The sequence below is a fragment of the Marmota marmota genome, unplaced genomic scaffold (genome assembly GCF_001458135.2).
Source record: "Marmota marmota marmota unplaced genomic scaffold, marMar, whole genome shotgun sequence".
NCBI lineage: Eukaryota > Metazoa > Chordata > Mammalia > Rodentia > Sciuridae > Marmota > Marmota marmota.
Genome location: NW_026000240.1, coordinates 3,678,060 through 3,700,507, shown reverse-complemented (window position 1 = coordinate 3,700,507; position 22,448 = coordinate 3,678,060). Strand labels below are relative to the sequence as shown.

The 22,448-nt window shown below is 44.6% G+C and overlaps 1 protein-coding gene across 3 annotated transcripts in view; it reads right to left on the bottom strand.

Moving 5' to 3' along the window:
* The window catches only part of Itgb5 (integrin subunit beta 5), a 99,208-nt gene that overhangs the window by 55,091 nt on the left and 21,669 nt on the right, over positions 1 to 22,448 (bottom strand). For all 3 annotated transcript variants that reach the window (XM_048794397.1, XM_015486719.2, XM_048794398.1), the window contains exon 4: positions 17,284 to 17,452. In XM_048794397.1, the coding sequence (XP_048650354.1) occupies positions 17,284 to 17,452 (169 nt within the window). The remainder of the gene's footprint in view (positions 1 to 17,283; positions 17,453 to 22,448) is intronic.

The window sequence follows — 22,448 nt, the reverse complement described above, 5'->3', positions numbered from 1 at the left end:
ATGTGCAAATAAAAGGAAAATTACTTTGAAAGTGACACATAAAGAGCATTTCAGAATGGTCCTGGGAGGCCAAGAAAGGGGCAGCACTGTGCAGGATTCTACCTGCTGCCTAGGAATCCACCCTTAGACTCACTGGCATCTGGACTGGCCTGAATGACCTAATGACCAGACAGCTACATTGTGCCCAGAGGCTCAAAACGCATGTCAAGAGATTGAATTCTTGTTTTATTAACACTTCCATTCTGTTCATGATTCTTTTCTTCATCTTCCAACCTCATGTAGCCCCTGTTCCTCTCAACATTCAAGAGCTCATATTAGCTCCCATTTATTCTGGCTTCCAGAGAACACTGATTCAGAACTATCTGAACCTGTGTCTCCCAAATGGCAATTTTGGGTACCAGGGATTGAACTCAAGGACACTCACCACTGAGCCATATCCCCAGCCCTTTTTATTTTTTTATTTTCAGGGAGGGTCTTACTAGACTGCTTACAGCTTCACTAAGTTGCTGAGGCTAGCTTCAAACCTGCAATCCTCCTGCCTCAGCCTCCTAAACTGCTGGGATGACAGGCATGTACCACCACATCCAGGCCAAATGGCAATTTTTAAGAACCCAAATAAAGTCCTTTTTACTTTTACAGTTATCTGAGTTTGGACTGATCCATACACAGTCATGATCAAAAACCCAGAAAGCCTTTTTGAGAAAATGACAAGCTAACTCTAAAATGTACATGGGATTGTAAATAACGGAGACAAGCCAAACAATTTTGAAAAAGAACAAAAAAAAAAAAAAAAAGGAGGAGTATCATCTAAGGTCAAGACTGATTACAGAACTACAGCAATCAAGACAGTGTGCTACAGACAAAATGCTACCCTCCCTAATCTTGTACTGCCTAAGTGACCCAGCTGAATTTCTAACCCACCCAATCTTGTTCATCTTTGAGGAAGGTTGCCTGTAGACCAGAAGTTCCAGAGCCAGCGAGGTGGACAAAACTGTTTGGATCTATGACCACCAGACAACCTCTAAGTGCACTATAATCTATCTTCTTAATAAATGACCCCCACCCAACGCCATGACAGTTAACAATTGCCAGGCAGATAATCAGAAAGAACCAGAAAAGGAGCAGAAAGAGGTGGTGCCTGAATTCCAGGGTAATTTCCAACCTATTTCCAGAAAATACACGAATATTCCTCCCTTTATTAGCCCTTCCCTGCCCTCATTTCCTTCCTTTTCCATCCATAAATTCCCAACCCGCAATGAGCTGAGAAGTTGACTTGCAGGTTTATTCCCCACTTCTCCTGTTCTTGACCAGGAATAAACCATCCTTCACTGTTCAATTGTGCTCAGTCCTGTTATTGGTTCCACGATCCCAAGAGGGAAAGAAGACCTAGTTTGGGGCCAAAAATCGGTAACAAAATGTATGGATACTGAGATCAGATACAGACCCATACATGTTTAATTTGGCAGGATATTGGGCTCATTAGACATTCATATGCAAAAAACAAAAACAAAAAAACAATGAAATTCAACCCACACAGGTCATGTACAAAAATTTACTCAAAGTTGATCATAGACCTAAATGTAACTTAAAGCTATAAAACTTTAAAACCCTTGTGACTTTGGTATGGGCAAATATTTCTTGGACTAGACGAACTATGGGATTAAAAAATTGATGAATTAGACTTCATCAAAACTAAAAACTTCTGTTCTTTGAAAGACATAGTTAAGAAAATGAAACAACAAGGCACAGACTGGGAGAAAATATTTATAAAAGGGGCTGGGTTGTGGCTCAGTGGTAGAGTGCTCCCCTAGCAAGTGCGAGGCCCTGGGTTCAATCCTCAGCACCACATAAAAATAAAAAAATAAAGATATTGTGTCCAACTAAAAAATGAATATTTTAAAAAAGTGTAAAAAAAAGAAAATATTTATAAAAGGTTAAAAACTAATAAGGGGTTTGTATCCAGAATATATAAAGAACACTTCCAAGTCAATAAGAAAACAAACTATATTTAAAAAGTGGTCAAAAAATTTGTATAGATACATCAACAAAGAAGAAACATGATTAAAAATAATGTTGTTGAGGCTGGCCTGGAACTTGGGATCCTGCAGCCTCAGCTTCCCAAGTCGCTGGGGTTACAGGTGTGTGTCACCACCACTCATCTTAAAAAGGATATGTCTTTTGACTCAGTGATGCAACTTCAGGAGAATCTATCCACTAAAAGCTGTGTGAAATTACACCCCAAAATATTTTTATTAATAGTAAGAAAAAGGCAAACTCATGAATATCCTTTTTTAGGAAAAGGTAAGAAAATTAAGATATCCCCTGCATAGCTGTTAGAAATTATGTATAACAAAGTGAAAACAAAAACTCAGCACTACAATTGTATTGTGATTACAAACCACTGTGAAGGAAGCATAACTCTATTTAAAAGGGAGAGAGAGAAACAAACTACACCATAGTATCGAACGGGTTGAGATTATGCGTAATCTCTTTTTATCTTTTTTCCATTATTTTCTGAACTGATTTAAATAAACAAGCACTACTTTTGCAAGACGGGGCTTTAATTGCTGGTTTTGTCACTGAAGTTTTTCCGTCTCCATTTCTTCCACGCCAGCATCCTGATGGTCTTTTGGGAACATACACCATGGGAGCAGCAAGGGGACCAAACAATGTGGAATGCCTCATGATGAGCACTGGAATTTTGCTGCTGCCCCTGACTACCTGTGTTACTTTGACCCACTTATTTAACACTTCAAAAGCTTTTCTTGTCAGTAAAACAGGAATAATAATAATACTTAACACGGACCAAGCATGCCCTGATTCCATTTATTCTTCACTACAACCTTGGTGAAGTAAGTCATAGATTGTCATCTTATAGATGAGGAAACTGCTGCTCAGAGAGATGAAGTAATCCACCTACTGAACTAGAAAAGGCCAGAAAAGCCAGACTGAAATGGCAGGCATCTTGTCCACAAAGCTAACCTAGCTAGAGCCAATCGTATGGGGAGAGGAGGTCATGTGTGTGCACAATAAATCAGACAATCGTACAAGAGCCTGGCACACGGCAAGCTTTCAACTAATGACTGCTGCATCCAAAATAAATGTTTGTTGAATGGAAGGTGGCATCTGAAATGGAAGTAGCTCCACAAGTGCGGAGTGGCACAGCTTAATCATAGTAATTCTGTTTTCTCTGAAGTGGGCTCTTGTTCTATGAATGGTGTTAATAGCCGTGGTCCAGAGGCCGGGCTGCAGGAATGCGTCAGGACACTCAGCCGCCCAGGCATGCAGGTCTCACATGTGGTGACCGCAAAGGGTATTTACATTGAAAATACTTTCCCTACTGTAGGCTTGGCTGGTAGAGCCCTCTGTTTAGAAGATTTAAGTTCTGTATTGTAAGTTCAGGGCATGGAACAATAGTGAGAAAGAGGATTTTTTTTTTTAAGGGAAATCACTGAACTATAAAATGGAACATGACAGAGAGGTCAGACTCCACAAACCTTAGAACAGATGAGTCTGGGTTCAACTCTCTGCCTTGCTCCAAGGGGGACCCTGAGTCAGCTCCCACCCACTCTCATTTGTGAAATTAAGCTAAACTTGTCTTGCAAGGCTGGTGCTAGGTTTTTAGAAATAGTGTATTAAAAAGTACTTAGCACATGAAAGTAACTATAAAGGGAATCTATAATTATCACTTTAGGACCAGTAATAACTTTTACATCTCTTCTTTTACTACTTGATGTGTGAATCTACACCATTGTTACAGGGAATACTAATTACTGCATAGCAAACAGTTTAAAAGCCCTGCATTAATTAAAAACCACAATGAGATTCATACTGCATGCCTACTTAAATCACTAAAATTAAAAAGGCTGAAGACACCAAATGTGATGAAGATGTAGCAACTGGAACCCACCCTGCTGGTAGGAATGTAAAATGACACATGAATTTTGGAAAACAGTTGGGCAGTTTCTTGGAAAGTTAAACACCTAACCAGATGCAGTGGAACGCGCCTGGAATCCTAGCAATTCTGGAAGCTGAAGAAAGAGTCACAAGTTTGAGGCCAGCCTCAGCAACTTAGTGGGACCCTGTCTCAAAATAAAAATGGTGCCAGGTGCAGTGGTGCACACCTGTGATCCCAGCGGCGTGGGAAGCTGAGGCAGGAGGATTGAGAGTTCAAAGCCAGCCTCAGCAACAGTGAGGCACTAAGCAACTCAGTGAGACCTTGTCTTTAAATAAAATATAAAATCGGGCTGGGGATGTGGCTCAGTGGTTGAATGCCCCCGAATTCCATCCCTGACACTAAATATATAAGTAAATAAATAAAAATGGGGATATTGATCAGTGATAGAGTACCCCTGGGTTCAATCCCCAGCACTGCCCCCCCCCCAAAAAAAAAGAAAAGAAAGAAAAAGGTTAAACACCTATCGTATGACCCAATCATCCTCTTTCGGGTATTGGTCCAAGAGAAATGAAAGCACACTTCCATACTAAGACATGATCACAAACATTTATAACAGCTCTCTCATAACAGGAAAAACTAGAAACAGCCCATGAGTTCATCAACAGGGAAAGCAGGTAAGTAAACTTCTGGATATCTAGGCAACTCAGAAACTAAAAGAACGAATGGATAAACTCAAGAGCACAAAGAGTCTCAAAATAAATGTGTGGGTTGAAATGAGCCAGGCCAAAAAAAGGGAGTGTATATTATGTATATAAAATTTTTAGCCAATGCAACCTAATGTATAATGAAACCAAATTCATGGTTGCCTGGGGTGGAAAGGAAGGGAGAAATGACAAAGGGGCACAATTACACTTTTGCAGTGAAGGATATGTTCATTACCTTGGTTGTGGTGTGGTTTCTTGAGAGTGTATGTATGTGTCAAATCTGTCAAACTGTACACTTTTGATATATCATTGTGTAGATCAATCGTACTTCAATGACTTTTTTTTTAAAGAAGTCTTGATTTGTTCAAAATATCATTTAATACAATAAAAGTACCTGCACATACTGATGGTCGGGAATATTCTGGGAACATTGCATATGAATATTCTTTAACCGGGCAGCAGTTGTGGGCTGGGGCTCAAGGAACTGGCAAATCTAGGTTCAGCCCTATCGCTGCCTCGTCTTGTCTTTTGACCTCAGGCAAGTTTCTTAATTTTTGCCAGTCCCAAATTTTCAACTATAAGAAGGAGCTAATAACAGTATCAATAAGATATAGCTGTTGAGAGAATTAGACAAGATGATACACCAGGAGCACCCAGCCCAACACCTGGAATGTAGTAGTCAACAGCCAGTAATTAGATTCTTTGTCATCAGTATTTCCACTGGGCTGAAAAGCCTGACTCATGTCTATAATTCAGAAGCACACCATCTCATCCTTGGATTGTAGCGAGAGGGGTGGTGTTTAGCTCCTTTGCTTATTCGCATTTCCTAAGTTTTTATGTTGAATACATTCTCTCTCTCTCTCTCTCTCTCTCTCTCTATATATATATATATATATATATATATATATCTTTTAAATGAAAAAGAAGAGCTGTTTACTTAGCTAAACTCTTCTCCACATTTCTGAGTAAAAACTACATCTAAACAAAACTGATTTCACTGAGATGACTGAGGTTGAAAATGTCAGGGTGGGCGGGACGGAAATGCGCTGGCTGGCCTAAGGAACAAGAAATCTGGTGTCTGGCCAAGACAGAGATTCGCTCAACTTTGATTTTGCTGGTCAAATCTGAATCTGATTCAACACCAAGTCTGTTTCAGCCTTCAAACCCTCTGCCTCACACTCACAGGGTGACCTGGACCTTTGCATCACCCAGAGAACCAGGAAAGAGGACCCCCACACACCTGTTCCTAGTATCTCCCAGTGTTGGGAACCCCCACCCCACTGGGATATCTTTCTGCTAGGACCCTGCTCTCCACCCTAAACTACTCACTGTCCCAAAGTAAGGCAGGCTCCTCCCTCCCTGAGGAAACAGCCCCACAAATCCCACCCTCTTTGGAGAATGTTCTATCAGTCAGTCTCTGGGGGATTCCTTATCATGTGTCTAAAAATATGCTCAAGGCTCAGTTGCCATAACCCTTGCCTTGACCCGGCTACTCCACCAGGCTCTCGACCCTCATCTTCTCTTTAAAGCTAGCAGATGGATTGCCTGTATTTCCCTCCACCCCTTGGTTTCTTATAATCTGACCTCTCTCAGTCATAAAAAAAAAAAAAAGTGGAAACAGTAACCAAGAATGAAGACCAGCCTTTCCCAGCTTTTGAAAAGTAAATAAAATCTGGCTTCTCCCAAGAGTGAAGACAGACTTTCTGGCTTGTTCACCTACAACAGCTGGCCCCACAGAAAGCCTGGTGCCCAGGGGAGAGTCAAATGGTTAGAGAGTAGTTTGAGAAAATGAGGCTCCAGCCTGTGGGGCAATTTGGCTTCTTGGAGTTGAAAGGAATCATACTCGGTGGCTGCAATGTCTGACAAAAGAGGAAGGTCCCTCAAAGGACCAAGAACAGGATTCCAAAACCCTCCCTCTGTCCCACCTCCATAGTCTGTCCCTGGATCCCTTCAGAAGCCCCCCTACCCCAATGGTAAGGAAGCTCCATGGGAAGCCACAGGAGCCAGGGAAAGATTTTCTAAATGCCAGCTCCAAGCAAGCTGTGCTTGACCAACAAAGTGAGTGTGTACAGTAGAGTTCATGGTCACAGTGGCCAAATACAAATGCAGTTCAGAGGGTGCACTGCTGAGAACCGCAGAAGACAGGATCAAGGGGCTACTGCAGGACAAAAGCAGAGAGGTTAACAGGGAGAAAACAGAGGCAATAAATAGCACCTGGGGTCTGGAAGGAATCCCTGCTGTTCAAGACCTACCTCTATCAGCTGCGGGGGTCTTTCCTCCAGCACCCACCACCTGGGTACAGAGCCCCCCCGCCACACACACACACATACTCACCACAACATCCAACAGCCTTGCTCTGCTGCTGAGAGCAATCCTTACCAGGAAAATCTTCCTTCCTTGGACTCCAAGCTGCTTACCTGTAGCAACCCTCCTGCACCCCCTGGTCCAGCCAGAAGGGTCTATTCCCACTTAAATCATGATAGCCAGGGTCAGTTAACAAGCTTCTTCTCACAGTGTCTCCTCAGAGTGAGATAGGAATTCAGGAATACAGAGAGCACTGAGTCTCAAAAGAGAAGTGTTGGAATGCCCAGTAAATAAATCATGAGCAACCTGGACTGTGTCCTTGTGCCTGTCTCCACAACCATAAGGCACCTGGAGGAACCACTCCTTTAGGGAGTATGTAAATTAAAGAATTTGGTGACCAAGAAATGACCCTAGCTTCATGGTAAATAGTACAACGTACACCTTGGAAGAGATTTAAGATGCTAATGAGACAGGCAATGTAAGAAGTAGCATGATCAGAACATGAGGATACATCCCAGCGCAACCCCATCCCCTTCCACCCCTAGTTCGGCCCCAGCTACGGCCCTTCTCTAAATGTTAAAACCCCAAACCAGACAGGCAGCTTGCCCTGAAATCATCCGTACTCCTGTACTCAAGTGAATGTTCCACTTTATAATAAATTCCTTGCTCTGCTATTCACATCTGACTTGTCCATAAATCCTCTTCTATGAGGTGGTCAAGAACCTGGAAGGTCTTGAGTAGAGGTCTCCTCTGCTCCTGGAGGCCTCCTCGTACACGGGGGCGGTGACAAGAGGACAGGGTTCCAAGCCGGGCGCCATCCACTCACCCACCTCTGCTCTCTCACTATCAACATCTGTATTAAACACACCCTGGAGTCCTGAATGTGGCGTGGCCCGCAGAAGAAAGCAGGGCTGCGACAGTGGCCAGCAGAGCTCTAACTGGGCCCTGAGCACATGGCCAATGTCTGGGCAACTGAATTTTCCAGGCTCACAGTAAGTCTGTGGGTCCCCAGAACCATTCTGTAATGATTTATTTGCACACAAGAAGCATACAGAGCATGACGAGAGAGAGAGGAACACTCGAGGATGCTCCTTGGAGAGTCAGAGAGGCCTGGGAATCTTAGAAAGCCATGGCCACTCTGCGGTCAGAAAACATAGGTGGGTGCCTGCAGGCACGTGGGTGGCTCGCTGTGCAGACAACACTCACAAATCCTCTCCATAAAACTGTGCAAACACAGGGGCACCCTAGTATAAAGATGCCATCACAACCAAGTCTCAGTGATGACACAAACATCAGCTTGAACTCTTCTTTTTCTTTCTTATTTGTTGACAGACCTTTATTTTATTCAATTATTTATATGCGGTGCTGACAATCAAACCCAGTCCCTCACACACGCCAGGCAAATGCTCTACCACTGAGCCACCACCCCAGCCCCACCAACATTAGCTTTAAATGACCAGGTTTTCTGATCTCAAAGTCAAGCCACTAAAATTAGCAATGACCCAAATGAAGGGGTCCTCAGGCCACATGTCAACATAGCCCACAGCCTCATTGTCACTGCTGAGTCACCAGGCACACGCTCTCCCTTTGCTGATAAAGAGCCACCATGTGAACGGCAGTCTCTCACCGTGACCTATGGGAGCCTGAGGGAGCAGAGCCAGTGATTCTGAGGCGCTCTCAGAACTGGGAAAGGCAGACATTAGAGCTCCCGTTGTACAGACAGGGAAGCCAAGGGCAAGACAAGATGCTCACTGGAAGGGCCGGGCTCCATCAGTATGCTGACCTTGGGACCATACTGGTGATCACCCTGGCAACCCTCAGGACTGTGAGTCACGCTACAACTGTGATGATAAGCAGGAAAGTCACAGCTAAGAGAGAAGCAGGACACAGACGGTGATTCCCAAGGGCCGTTTCTGCCCCGTTCCACAGTCAGCAAATGAGGTCAGGCAGGTCACTGTGATGGTTCCTTGGGCTAGGACTTAGCTCTCTTTGGAAGTTCACGCCTCCCACTCCTCTGCTCCTGTGTGACTTCAAAAGATGGCAGATGCTCTAATGCCAAAGTTGAGTACACCAGCATGAAGGTCCAGTTTCTTTCTGTAGCTATGGCTCTGCCATTTCTAACTATAAGAAATTTGAGAAGCTACTCATCTTCCTCATCAAAAGGGAATGATACTCCCACCTTTAAGGAGAGAGAGAATAAGCTGGCGGAGAGTTTCTGCACAGAGCCTGGTCCTCAAAAGTGCTCAGCCAATGAGAATCAATCACATCATTAGCATCTGAGCCTCACAGGGACACAGAGAGACCACAGTGAGCTCCTGAGGGAAAGAAATACCATGATTCAATCACAGGGTCCTAAGATCCTATCCTTCCACAGAGCCTGCACCCTGCTAAATCTCAGATCTTGCTCATCATCCATCTTTCTACTGGAATGAAGTTTATGGAGGCTGGAGCTGTGGTTACTGCCACTGCGCATCCACCACAGCACCTCACAGGGGTCTCATGCCCAGTAAGTACTCAACACATTTTCAAACACAACAATAACACATGCTCTCCATCAACCTTTCAGGCAAGTACTGGGGACAGGTTTCAGAGAGGAGAGAGGAAAGAAAGGGAGCTGAGCTGGCCAGCCAGTGGGCAGATTCCACAGCAGATCTGAGCTTGGGGACCAAGCATTCTTAATCCCGAAGTGGCACATGAAGAAAAACAAGGTTAGACTCTCTGTGATTGGTTTCCAGAACTATGCTGACATTCAAGCCTGTTTCTATTGCTTTATAACAATAAACATGTTCTCATCAGTAGTTTGTTTTTCCTGCTTCCACATACTTTGCAATGAAATATCTTTTTTTTTTTTAAATCTGTTCTGTGGTTAAACTTAATGTAGCCAAAAGTGTAATATTTCTTTCCTTGGGGAAAGAAATCTTGGCCTGTGACTCAGGGGATAAACATCTACCTCAAGCCCAAACCTAACAATGTGCAGCAGGACATTTTTATGTGGGCTTGTGGCAAGGTCCACTCTGAGCCGAAGACAACTTCATACATAAGGTTGAGTCATGCATGCATTTTCCACTTTGTTGAACAAAATATTAATAGGCAAATATCAATTATCATTGACAGTTAAATACTGGTCATTTCATATAGGTCAACATAATATTGACAAACAGGTTGTTTTATTTACTTTTTAGTGAATCTGCAAATTCAAATCAAATCCCTGAGCATAAGGACTTTTTCTCATTTTCTGTCGTTTCCTCCATGATCCAGGCCATAGTGTTGGACAAGAAACAGTACTTCAGGTTCCACTTCAAAGGACATGCATAAAGCACGGTGGAGCCACAGAGGCAGCATGGAATGATGGGAGGGTGGACAGTGTGGGTCACAAGGACCTGGGAGCTCCTGAACTTCAGAAACACAAAGGCACCTATACACACAAAGCATTTGTTGGATCACAGATGTTTAATGAGCACCTGTTATGTGCAAAGCAGTGAGCTTGGTGCTGGGGGTACGTGGTCCTGAGAGAAGAGACACTGTCCCTGCCTTCAGGGACTTTACTTTCTCCAAGAGGAGGCACACATCATTCAAGTCATGCTCAAGTAAAAATAAAATGATAACTGGGATAGGAGTGACCAAGGACCTGGCAATGGGGGATCCTGACTAGTGAGGATGATCAATCAGGGAGGTTTCCCTGACAGACAATTATGCTGATGTCTGCAAGATAAGTAGGCCTAGGTTAAACATGAAGAGAAAAGCAGGTTTGGGGGAAGAAGGAAAGATAAAAATGTGAGCACAGGGAATTTCCAGGGCAGGGAAAACATGATACCATAATGGTGGATACACGTGGTTTTACATATGCTAAAAACCCATCGAATGTACCACACCAAGATTGAACTGTAATACAAACTCTGGACTTTGGTTGATGATGATGTGTTAAAGCTGGTTCATTGATTGGAATGAATGTATCACACAGACACGGGATGTTGATAGTGCAAGAGGCCGTGTGCTCCGAAGGATAAAGTCTACTGCCAGGCAAGGTGGTGCACGTCTATAATCCTAGTGGCTCAGGGGGCTGAGGCAGGAGGATCATAAGTTCAAAGCCAGCCTCAGCAACTTAGGAAGGCTCGTAACAACTTAGCGTCTCAGAATAAAAATATAAAAAAATGTCTGGGGTTGTGGCTCAGTGGTTAAGCCCAACTGGGCTCAATCCCTGGTACCAAAATAAATAAATAAATAAATAAATAAAGTCTACTAATAAGAAAAGAAAGAAAGTAGGACTACAGGAGGGATCTTTCAAGCATAGGAACAGCATGTGCAAAGGACCTAGCAGGAGTCAAGAGTAGGTGACGCCAGGTCATGTGGCTGGGACCAAGCACCCTGGGTGGAGGCTGGAGGGGGAGCAGCGCCAGAGAGCTGAACACTAGATCCCTGCCTCTTAGCCAAATGCACATTCCAAGCAGGAAGAAGCCCCTGACTTGAAATGAAAAACTGACATTCTCCCCAGTTTGGAGATGTAGCCTGAGTCATCAAGAGACCTCGCAGCTTCTCCCGGGCTGAGTCTTCCCCTTCGGTCAAGGAAGGGGCCACCGCATGTACGCTCCTAAGGCGGAGGGGAGGGAAGGCGTGCGGCAGGATGACACCAGAGGGTGAGAGGAGACGGGAACTCTCCACTTGCCCTATTGACAATCCTAACGTAACTCAGCCAGGTCCCGTGCCCCTTGGGACAACAGGCAGCTGTCAGCAGGAGGGTGAAGCCCACAACACAGTCAGCCACGGTGTCAGGGACTTGAGATGTCACCCCAGAGAGCAAACCAGTGATTCAAAGCCTGTGTGAAGCACGACCGTCTGAACACGGAAGGCCCAAGGGAGCCGGCACCACCAGACAAAGATACGGCGAGGCCCAGGCGCTGCACACCTGTTCCAGGGTCCTTAAGGTAAACCCACGCTTCACTGGAGTGTCCCCAAGACACTTCAGCGAGGAATTGTAAGCAGGATGGCACTGGATTGAGCCCTGGAAACCTGCTGCAGAAGCAGCTCCCACATGCTGAGACAACACAGAGCGTGTGGAGAAGCCCCTCCAGGGCCTGCCCAGGCTTGGTGAGTGATGGGTGGGGTGCGGGGGTGCCTTCCCCAAGGAAGGGAAGGCAATTTGCTACGTTTCTCAATCCATGCTTGGAAAAATGACCAAAGTCTACAGTGTAAAAGAAATCAGGCGAAACCCCAGAAAGCCAAAGGCTGAATGTTTTCTCTGATAAGTAGATGCTGATTCATAATGGGAGGGGGGCCTAGGGAAGAATGGAGAAATTTTGGATTTTGCAGTGGGGAGTGAGGGGAGGGGAGGGGGTGTGGAGATGGGAAGGATGGGAATGAGTCGGACATTATTACCCTGTATCCGTGTATGATTACACTACTGCTGTGACTCTACACCATGTACAGCCAGAGGAAGGAGAAGTTATGCTCCATTTTTATAGAGTATGTCAAAAAGCACTCTATTGTCATGTGTAACTAATCAGAACAAATTTAAAAATAAATAGGAAAAAAAAAAGAAATCAGGCAACGAGTCAAAAGAGACCAAGTCAATTCCTGGAACTGGCAGAGGGAAGGGTGCAAAGAGGACACCCCTCACAGCGGTGCCTGACTGTGGGGCTAGGAAATTTCCCACCCCTTCCAGATATCTGTAGCAGCTTCTTCAGGGTCTGAGGCTCAGACCTGAACCAGGAAAAGAAAAGCCTGAGCAAAAGGGCACTAGGCTGTGACCAGGTCCTTGTGAAAAGTGGCACTCACCAGCACAGATGGAAGGCACTCTGGAGCTCCTCCCCCCTTACCCTCCTCTATTTCCCAGAGGAGCCCAGAGCCAGCCAGTGAGCAGCAGAAGAGGGAGATGCCAGGGCAGAATGACAGGGCTCTGCATTGCACTATTGATAAAATAGCAGCTATTGATAAAATGTCAGCAGCTCCTGAAGATACAGGCACTTCCTATTTGGGGAGAATAGGAATAGTTCCAGTCTGAACCACCCACCACACTTCTACCTATGCAATTCAGAAATAAACAAATTAGAGAAAACTTCCAGAAGGCCCAGTCACTAGGTAATGGAAAGGCCCAGGGCTTTAGACTTAACCAGACCTGGTCCAAGTCCTGATCCTACTCCTCACTAAAAATAAGTGTAATTCCTGTGATACTCTGTTTCCTCACCTGTAAAATGAGAACCACCACCACCAATACACCATAGGACTCTTAGAAGAACCAAAATTAAGCAGGGACCAGTGGCATACATCTGTAATCCCAGAAACTCGGGAGGCTGAGGCAGGAGGATCATGAGTTCAAAGCCAGCCTCAGCAACTTAGCAAGGCCCTGTCTCAAAATAAAAAAGGGCTGGAGATGTGATTCAGTGATTAAGTACCCCTGGGTTCAATCTCTGGTACCACCAAAAAAAAAAAAAATCAAGATCGAGGCTGGGGGTGTAGCTCCATGGTACAGCACTTACCTAGCACGCATGAGACCCTGCACCCAATTCCCAGCACCATAAAAAAAGTAAAGAAAGGTATACAAAAATTATCTGGCATATGAGTGACAATCAAGCAAGGGTAGCCGTCACTTCTGTTTCTCAAAGCCCACAGATTCTGTATTCTTGTGGAAAGTCTGTCAGTGTGAAGAGGTCCCACCTCTGGGGCTGTGGTCTCCATTTTAGATTAGAATGCCTTCACTAGCAAATAAAGGGCTCAATATACATCAGAAACAATCTATTATTCAAACAAAGCAACTTTAAAAATTTACCTCTCAATGCAAAATTAGAGAATCAGGATTAAAACAGAAAGTCCGTCTAAAGGATACAGAGGCTAAATGCCAGGGCAGTAGAAGCTGAGGCACACAAGGAAATGCACTGGGCCACAGAGACCTTATTTTCTGGCTGACAGGAGACAGCAGCCCATAGAATCCCATGCAACAGCAGGCACCCAGCCAAGCCCAAATGCACAAGCAACTTCTTTAACCTGAAAGCCATGAAAGCAGCCAAGTGGGGACTGGCAACTTGGAACCAGAAACTCTTTGGCAGCAGCTCCTGAGGATACAGGCACTTCCTATTTGGGAAGAACAGGAATACCTCCAGCCTGAACCACCCACCACACTTTTATACCTGTGTAATTCAGAAATAAACAAATTAGAGAAAACTTCTAGAAAGACCTGGGAGAGCAATAAGACTAGTATCAGGAGAAATCGTTCTGTATTTAAACAAGTACAAACAGGTTCGATCATAGGCTTCAAAGTGAGGACAAGAAATTAAGAGCAGTGGCATCTCCCATTCCAACCCAGCTGGTAATGGATGCAGTTAAACTGCCTCTCGCAGCAACGTGACCTTCTGGGGAAAAACAAAGCAACTTCAAACGACCACTCACAGAACAGGGTCCTTATCCTGAATAGAATCCTAAATAGAAATAGGAATTTCCTCCTTTTTGCAAAGAACAGATTTTCAAGGAATATGCAGCAGGTCACACAGGTGGGATTTAAAATCAGTCACATAAACATTCTATAACCCTGTCCCACAAGTTGATAACCAACAGTTCATCCCGGAGAAACCAGGGTGAGAAGGAAACCAGAGGCAGGAGCTTCCTGTGGCAGTGAGATAAAGCCTGTTTTTGGCTCCATCTCCAAGGGCATAAAGTCAGGGGAAGCAGAGCATGCCCCGCTTGGAGCCCGGGGGACTGTCCAGGCAACTCCAGCCCTTAGGAGGCACCCAGTCAAGTGCAAGAGATTCCAGGCCTCCACGCTCTGTTACACACAGTTTGCAGGATTAAGTGGAAAGGCTTTCAATCTGGGCAAATGGAAAGAGCCAGAAAACTCAGTAAACAAAGCAAAGAATGCTTAGGACTTCAGAATGATATTTGAGATTTATTTCAAACAATAGGAGATAGGGAGGTTGTGAACACATATGAAACAAATTGGCCAAGGATGCATAGATTGTTCTCCCTACTTTTGTGTTTTGAGATGTTTCATAATTTAAAAAAAAAAAATATATACATATTCATTGTGGAAACTTAGGTAAATACAAAATTAAAAATCGCCAAGAAAAAATAAAAACCACACATAATTCAACCACTTGAGACAATTACTATTATACATTTTGGTCTACTTCCAATATTTTTCATATATTTCTCTTTCTTTTGTCTGCCAAACAGGATCATGCTGTCCATTCTGTTTTATAACTTGCTTTCCACCCCCGCCTTAGTTTGTCTTAGGTATTACTCAGTCACTAAATATTCTTAATATTATGATTATTACATAATCTTTTACCAAAAGGGAGACCATAGTCTATTTCCAATTTTTTGCTACAATAAGCAAGGGTGCAGTAAACTATGGAAAATGGTATTTATTATAAATAGGTGACTTCAAATGAGAGAGAAATGGCTTGATGCGTGCCTAAATAAAACTGGCAGCACAAAGGAAAAGCAAAGGTGAAGACAGGAGCTGGTGGCTGCCACACTGCACAATTCTAAGCAATTATTAACTTTCCCTATACTCCCTGTTGCCCAGGCCACGTGAAAACTGCAGGAGGTATAAGGCTGTTAACATGCTCATAAAGTACCTCCCAGTTAACAATAATTCACCAGGTTCGGACAACCTGCTAGAATCCTCTCTCATACTGACTATTGCAAGGGCTAGAATATTCCATTCATCTGGGATGGCACAGGAAAATTCTGCTGGCTCAAGGTGTACCCAATGGCTTTTCAAAGACCATTGTGGATCCAGCACTCGATGACATTGTTAATCTAGCAGAATTAATGGACATGGCTTATGCCTGTTATTGGGTTCGTCCCCCACTCACCAAACCTTAGGCGATTTCTTCCCCTGAAAAAAGAAAATCCACACAATTCTCAAGATGGGGAGATGAGGAAGATCTATGTTTTCCCTGTTCCATTTGTTTCCTGCCAAGAAGTAGAATTTGGCTGAATGTCTGTGAAAACAAGGCCTCGTACAATCAATATCTGAATGCCTGTCAAAAAGTGGGAGGTTGGGGCAGAAGGATTGCAAGTTCAAAGCCAGTCTCAGCAACTTAGTAAGGTCCTATGTATCTTAGCAAGACCCTGCCTCTAACTAAAATGTAAAAAATGGCTGGGGATGTGGCTCAGTGGTCAAGCACACCTGGGTTCAATTCCTGGTACAGAAAACAAACATCAACTACGAAACTATTTTGTGATACATTTTAAAGATTCAGAGCTGAACATATTCTAGTTGTGTTCCATCTGGCTTTCAGACTGCCAAAGCACACCAGGGACTTCTGAACCAAACCATGTGTTTCTGGCCAGCAGCCATCCTGGATGGGAAGCCACTGCCACCTTCCGCTCCAGGAGGACCGAAGGGTGTGCTGCTTTCTTTCCCTTTTTTCCTTCCCCTTATCCATCTCTATCATTTAGGGTTTCTTATTTCAAAAAGGACAACTGTGGCTCTTTTCTCGTCCTTGTCAAGGACCGAGTGGAGAGAAAAAACGACCATGTCACCCTGAACATGGTCTCTACGCTCAGACGTTTTTGGAAGTGGGCGACGAGGTGCTGATCAGTAAGTGAATGGCAGCTGCCACATGCAGCCTCTCTAAACTGGGTTCCCTTCCCAAACAGAAGAGTCCCCAACACCCACTACTGATGAACTTGCCTGGACTTGCAAGAAAGCATTACCAATTCCACATACTCTATGATGATCACTACAGAAAAATGCTCAATGTGTGCACAAAATCAAGGCATGTGCTGTGGTCATGAGCTCAAGACACTTCTTTTTATCATTTGTTGTTGTTGGGCTGTTTTGACAGTTGAAAATTATTTTAGGAATAAGTTATTACCACTTATCTATTTTTCTGAGATTGCAACCGCTCAAAACATGAGTTCATTTCTGACCTAAGTCTATGTCCTCAACCTGGATTCACACATCATAGGGAAGCAGGAGAAACCCAAATAAAGAGAAATGCAACCAGAGATGTCATGCAGTTCTCATTTTGGGCTGGATTCTCCAACAGGGCAGTCTTTAAGGTCTACCAAAATTGGGCCAGATAGCTCTATGAGCTTCTCTGTATAAGGGTTGACATTTACTTTTTCCCCTGGTAATAAGCAAAAAAAAAGCCAAATTCATAAACACAGAACAGCTGTCTCCTGGCAAAGACAGTATCCCATTGCACATGGCCACACCCTGACAGACACATACAGCCCAATCCGTCCCCAGCTCCAGCTGACTTGACTGCTATAGATTTTCCCAAGGTGCTACAGAGCTCAGCCTCTGGTGGAAGAGTAGACAGGACCCACATGCCGGTGTGACTCACACTCTGCCACCTCCTGCAGGAAGTGCCATCACCGATTCTCTCTACCTTGTCTTCTCTGCACCAGGAGGGGACCAGAAAGAAAAGTTACCTTGCAGACAGCTGCCTGGAGGACTGCGTCAAAGCCTCCCTCGGGGGCATCTCGGTTGCGGGACACCCTCTGCTTCCGAACTTCCTCATTGAAGCTGTCGACTCTGTCAGTGAGAGGCAGCAGATGGCGGAACCCAAAGGAGGGGACGCAGTTTGGAAATAATTTGTAACTAGAGAGAAAGAAGAGAAGAGTCACTTTCCCAACATCACCATTAAATCTTAACCAAGTGTTCTGTGCCTTGGGAGACATCAGTAAATATTTATTCTGCACCTACCACATGCCCTGGGACAGGCATTGTGGAAAGAACAAAGATAAATAATACAAGTCCCACTCTCCAGACATCCAGCCCTAACCACAGGCAAGACAGCCTAAACCACGCAAGTGAATGGTACGGACCAATGACTCAGAGGAGGTGGAGATTTTGTGGTCTTCCGTGGACAGAGAACTTAGCATGGGCCTTGAAAGATGACTGGGACCAGCAGCATGGGCAAACTGGACCACGTCCACCAAGGGCAACGTAAGCAGAGTTCCTCTAGGAAACCAGGTTCTCACATCCACTGTGTTGCAGCTGTGTGACAAAAGGTGCCATAATCTCTATGACAGCCCACTCAGTGACCACCTGGGTGTGCTGGTACAAACAAATGCTAAATGGAACAGGCATGAAAACATTCTAATTTTTTTTATTCATTTATAAACACTTCTCTGATAAACTAGCAGCTCTCCTAGATGCTGCAGAAATCACTAGGAAATTAAGCATCTTCAAAGGGGAAACTGTATCTGGAAACTTGGAAGGGAGAAGAACTGCATGTCAACAGAGGGTTAATTTCACGCTTTTCTCTTGAAATATTGGGCAATGACCTCTTTAGTCTGCTGTGGAAACCTCAAGTAGTCCCATTCCTGGAGGAAGGTAGCTCTCAATGGCAGTCTAGGAGTTTCAAGTTGATATAGCTAATGCAATAGGAAGAGAAGCCTGATTTTACAAATGGGTTCACCACATAAAGGGGAAGAAGGGAGAGTGTGGCATCCAAAGAGAGGCACATGTGCAAAAGTCCTGTGGCAGAAAGGGCACAGAGGAAGGCTGGTGGCGCTACAAGTAGAGAGTAAGGGGTAAGGCACCCTGGCCCAGAAACACAGGGTCTGTGGACACATTAAAGGAAGTCTCAGTCTCTCTCTCTCTCGCTCTCTCTCTCTCTCTCTCTGAAAAAAAGATGAAAAATAAGCTCTAACAGAAAGGTCTGGGGGAAGGCTTTGGATTCGATCTAAGCCGTGTGCATGGGAAGGGAAACAGGCTTATCGGCTGCCAGGAGGACACTGACTTCGCTGCTGCCAAGGCAACCTCAGCAGGGCGGGTCTGGGCAGGTTCCTCTCCTCTGCAAAGAGGCAGCCATTGGCTCTCTAAGTCCTCTTCAGGGAGACAGTCCCTGCTCCAACTGCCACCGTCACACCACCCTGGTGCAGAGCCCTCGCAGCAAGCCAGCTCCGGCAGGACAGAGTCAACCCTCCTCCCAGGACAGCCACGGTTCTCCTGGGCAGGCAGCAGCCAGGCCTCCCACCTGCCCTCCCTGGGTTCTCCTCCCTACTCCCTCCCCAAATCTTCAAGAACACCCTGTGCTTAGACAGGTCAGGATCTTTTTGACCCCAGGCCACCAGGACTCTTCACGACCTCTTCATTTTGTCATAGGAGAGTCATGGAGATGACATTCCCCCTTGGAGTAGGAACGGTGGTCCCACGTGACCAATGGACAGGCTCAGAAGGAAGCCACGCATCCACAGTCTCACCGCCGTCTCTCTGCCTCCAAGTCCCTTCTCCCCACTATGTCGTTCTAGCTCATGACTTAGGACCTCAGGCATGTGTCCATTGTCACAGTTTGTGGGAAGAAAAGAGAAAAACGGAATAACTGCAATCAAATGAGAAAAATCCCGAAAGCTGTGAGCCGTGCAGCTAGAGCTCAGCATTTTCTATATCTTCCCTGTCACTCCTGCAACCAGCAATGAGCAGAAACATTTTTTACTGTGTTGAATCACCGTTCAGTAATTAGGAACTAGGAAATGTGTTTGCCAGAGAGAAGCCTGCATTGCAGAATATGTCTATAACCAAATCAGAGACACTTCTGAGAGGAAAGCAGCTTTGCCACACAGACCCTGGGAATATTTCCATTGTCACTGAAATAGGATGTCACCTGTGACTAGTTATCTGTTGTAACCTCTGGAATTGTGGTCTGAGTGGCCTGGAGATCTGGCTGTTTTGGGGTCTCCTGCTAGGAGACTATCTTACTGCCACTGTGTCTGTGCTATAGGATACCAGTTTAGGGTTATTTATAGGGAGTTACAAAATTAAAGGTTATTAACCAGGCCAGGCTCAGTGATACACACCTATAATCCTAGTGACTTGGGAGGCTGAGGGAGGAAGATCACAAGTTCAAGGCCAGCCTCAGAAACTCAGTGAGACACTGTCTCAAAACAAAAAGGGCTGGGGGTGTAGCTTAGTAGTAGAGCACTCCTAAGTTTATTCTCTACTAACCCTCCCCTTCCCCCAAAAAGGAGAAGGGAGAATGTGTGTATAAAAAGCAAATCCAATTTGAAGACACTAGATCTAGATAAATCTAAAAAACAATATAATTTTTAGGACAAGAATGTGGATTGATCTGATGTGGAAAGGATTGCCTCTTACTCTAAACGTAGAGAATTTCTGGATAAAATACAGTTTTTAAAAATTTAAATAGATAGCCAAGACTAGAAGCTTAGAATGTAAATCCCAGGCGTCAGAAATGAAGAAGGAACCATTCCACAGATGAATGGACTAAAGAGCATCAGGAAATGTGCGGGAGGGAGCTGGGATGTGTCAGGGCAGAACAGAGGCCCTGCAGGCTTAGAGGAGGCCTCTACCGAGCAGGTGACGAGCCCAGGCCTGCAGAGGCCAAGCCCTGACACAGGGCTCTCTGCAAAGATAGAGCCAAGTGCCACACACTAAACAAGCACAGGACATCTCCAGCCACCAGCCTGGGAAAGAGACAAGAAAGCTCACCTCCCACTCTAAGCCAGGAGCAAGAAGAACCCCAGGTCTGAGCAATCAGAACTCATGACTTTTAGGGCAAAGGAAGCCCCAGCTGAGAAATTAACAGGAAAACTAGTTCCACAGTGAATGCTGAAGGTTCCTGGCAGCAGCAAACTTCAAGCTGCTCTGTAGGGGGCCAGCACTCCAGGGCATGTGGTCCCCGGATGGAAAACAGCCTCCAAGATGAACTAAGGAAACACAAACTCCAAGAGAAACAAACCATCAGGAAGGAATGTCAGCAAATCCAATGCACTGAAGGACCACAATTCAAGAAATGGGGAGAACAAAATGATCTGAAATTCTTTATAAGAATATTTAAGATATTTAAAAAGAGGAAGAAATAGAAGCCAAAGGTTAGAAAAACAAAACAAAACAATTAAATTAAAAAAAAAAAATAGAAGGCTTTAAGAAAAATTGTATAAAAAGGGCCGAGGCTGTGGCTCAGTGGTAGAGTGCTTGCCTGGTATGTTTGAGGCCCTGGGTTCAATCTTGCACTGCCAAAAAAAAGAAAAATAGGAGCATCTGAAAAAGAACCAAATAAAAATTATAGTAGTAAAAAATATATATAGTCACTGATGCTCAAAAATGAAATTTTAGTGGGTCTGGAGCTGTGGCTCAGTGGTAGAATGCTTGCCTAACATGTGTGAGGCACTGGGTTCGATTCTCAGCACCACATAAAAGTATAAAATAAAGATATTGTGTCATCTATAACTAAAAATATTTTTTAAAAATAAAATTTTGGTGTCTGGATTAAGCTGAAACTGAAGAATAAAAGTAAATTAGAAGAAATTTCCTATTATGTAACTAAAAGAGAGAGAAGAGTAAAATTAGGGGAGAAAAATTAAGAAACGTGAAATTTAGAGTGAGAAGCCTGCCACCTAAGAGTGTCCCGATGAAAACAGAGACAACATGAGAGAGGAAGCAGTCAGAGAAATAAGGTCAGAACTTTCAAGAATAAAGATGTGCACTCAGATTGGGAGCAGTGGCGGATGCCTATAATCCCCGCAGCTCAGGAGGCTGAGGCAGGAGGATGGTGAGTTCAAACCCAGCCTCAGCAAAAGTGAGGCCTGATCAACTCAGTGATTCCCTGCTCTAAATAAAATACAAAATAGGGCTGAGGATGTGGCTCAGTGATCAAGTGCCCCTGAGTTCAATCCCCGGTACCAAGAAAAAAAAAAAAAAGATGTGCTCCCAGAAGAAAAAAGCAGACCAAGCTACAAGCAGTGTAGATAAAAGCAAATCCACCTGGACACACAGGAGTGCATATCACTACAGAAGAAATTAAAAATCACTATAGAGAAACACAATGACTAGAAAAACAGCCGATGCCATATCAGCCATGAAGAGGCCAGAAGAAGTGGGTAACACCTTCAAGGTGGCAAAGGACTACTGTGATTTTTGGGGAGAAATACACAATGGGTAAGAAAAAATATACATAATGAAGGATGAAATGTATTGGCTCACTTGCAAATGCTTCCATATGAGATGTATTTCAACATCCTAATACAATAGAAAGAAGTGTTCAGAATTGGAAAGAACAAATCCTGTGTCAGCGAGCATCAAGTGACTCTTCCCAGTGAAACTGTTCCTATTACTCAAAACAGCAACTGGACAGTACTCCACTATGACACTTAAGTTACTCTGTGCAATTTTTCTTCCCATGGCAGCCCTTCTTCCTTCAGATTTGGCATTTCTGGTACATTCTACAATGGGAAGGGATGAGTTCAGGATTTGGATCCCTTGGCAGAAACATCTGGAGCAGAGGAAGAAGGGACACACCTCAGGAACCCCCGATATATGGCTTTCCTTCCTGCACAGGTATCAAATCCCCTGACTTACCCGGCTGCCCCAAACTTCCTGGGGGCTGCCATTGCTGCTCCTACCACTCCAGGGGAGAAAATCCTAACTGAAGGTGCTGCTAGAGACTGGGAATAACCGTACTTCTCCTCTCCCCATTAGCTGGAGGAAATGGACGGTCAGAGAAGGATGCCAAGCAAAGGTCTCCCTAGTTCAAGCACAGAATGCAAACAGCAACAAGATGAGAGCATGGGTGTGGACTGCGGCACAAACCCAATGTTCCCGGACCTCCTTGTTTTCCAAGAAAATCCAG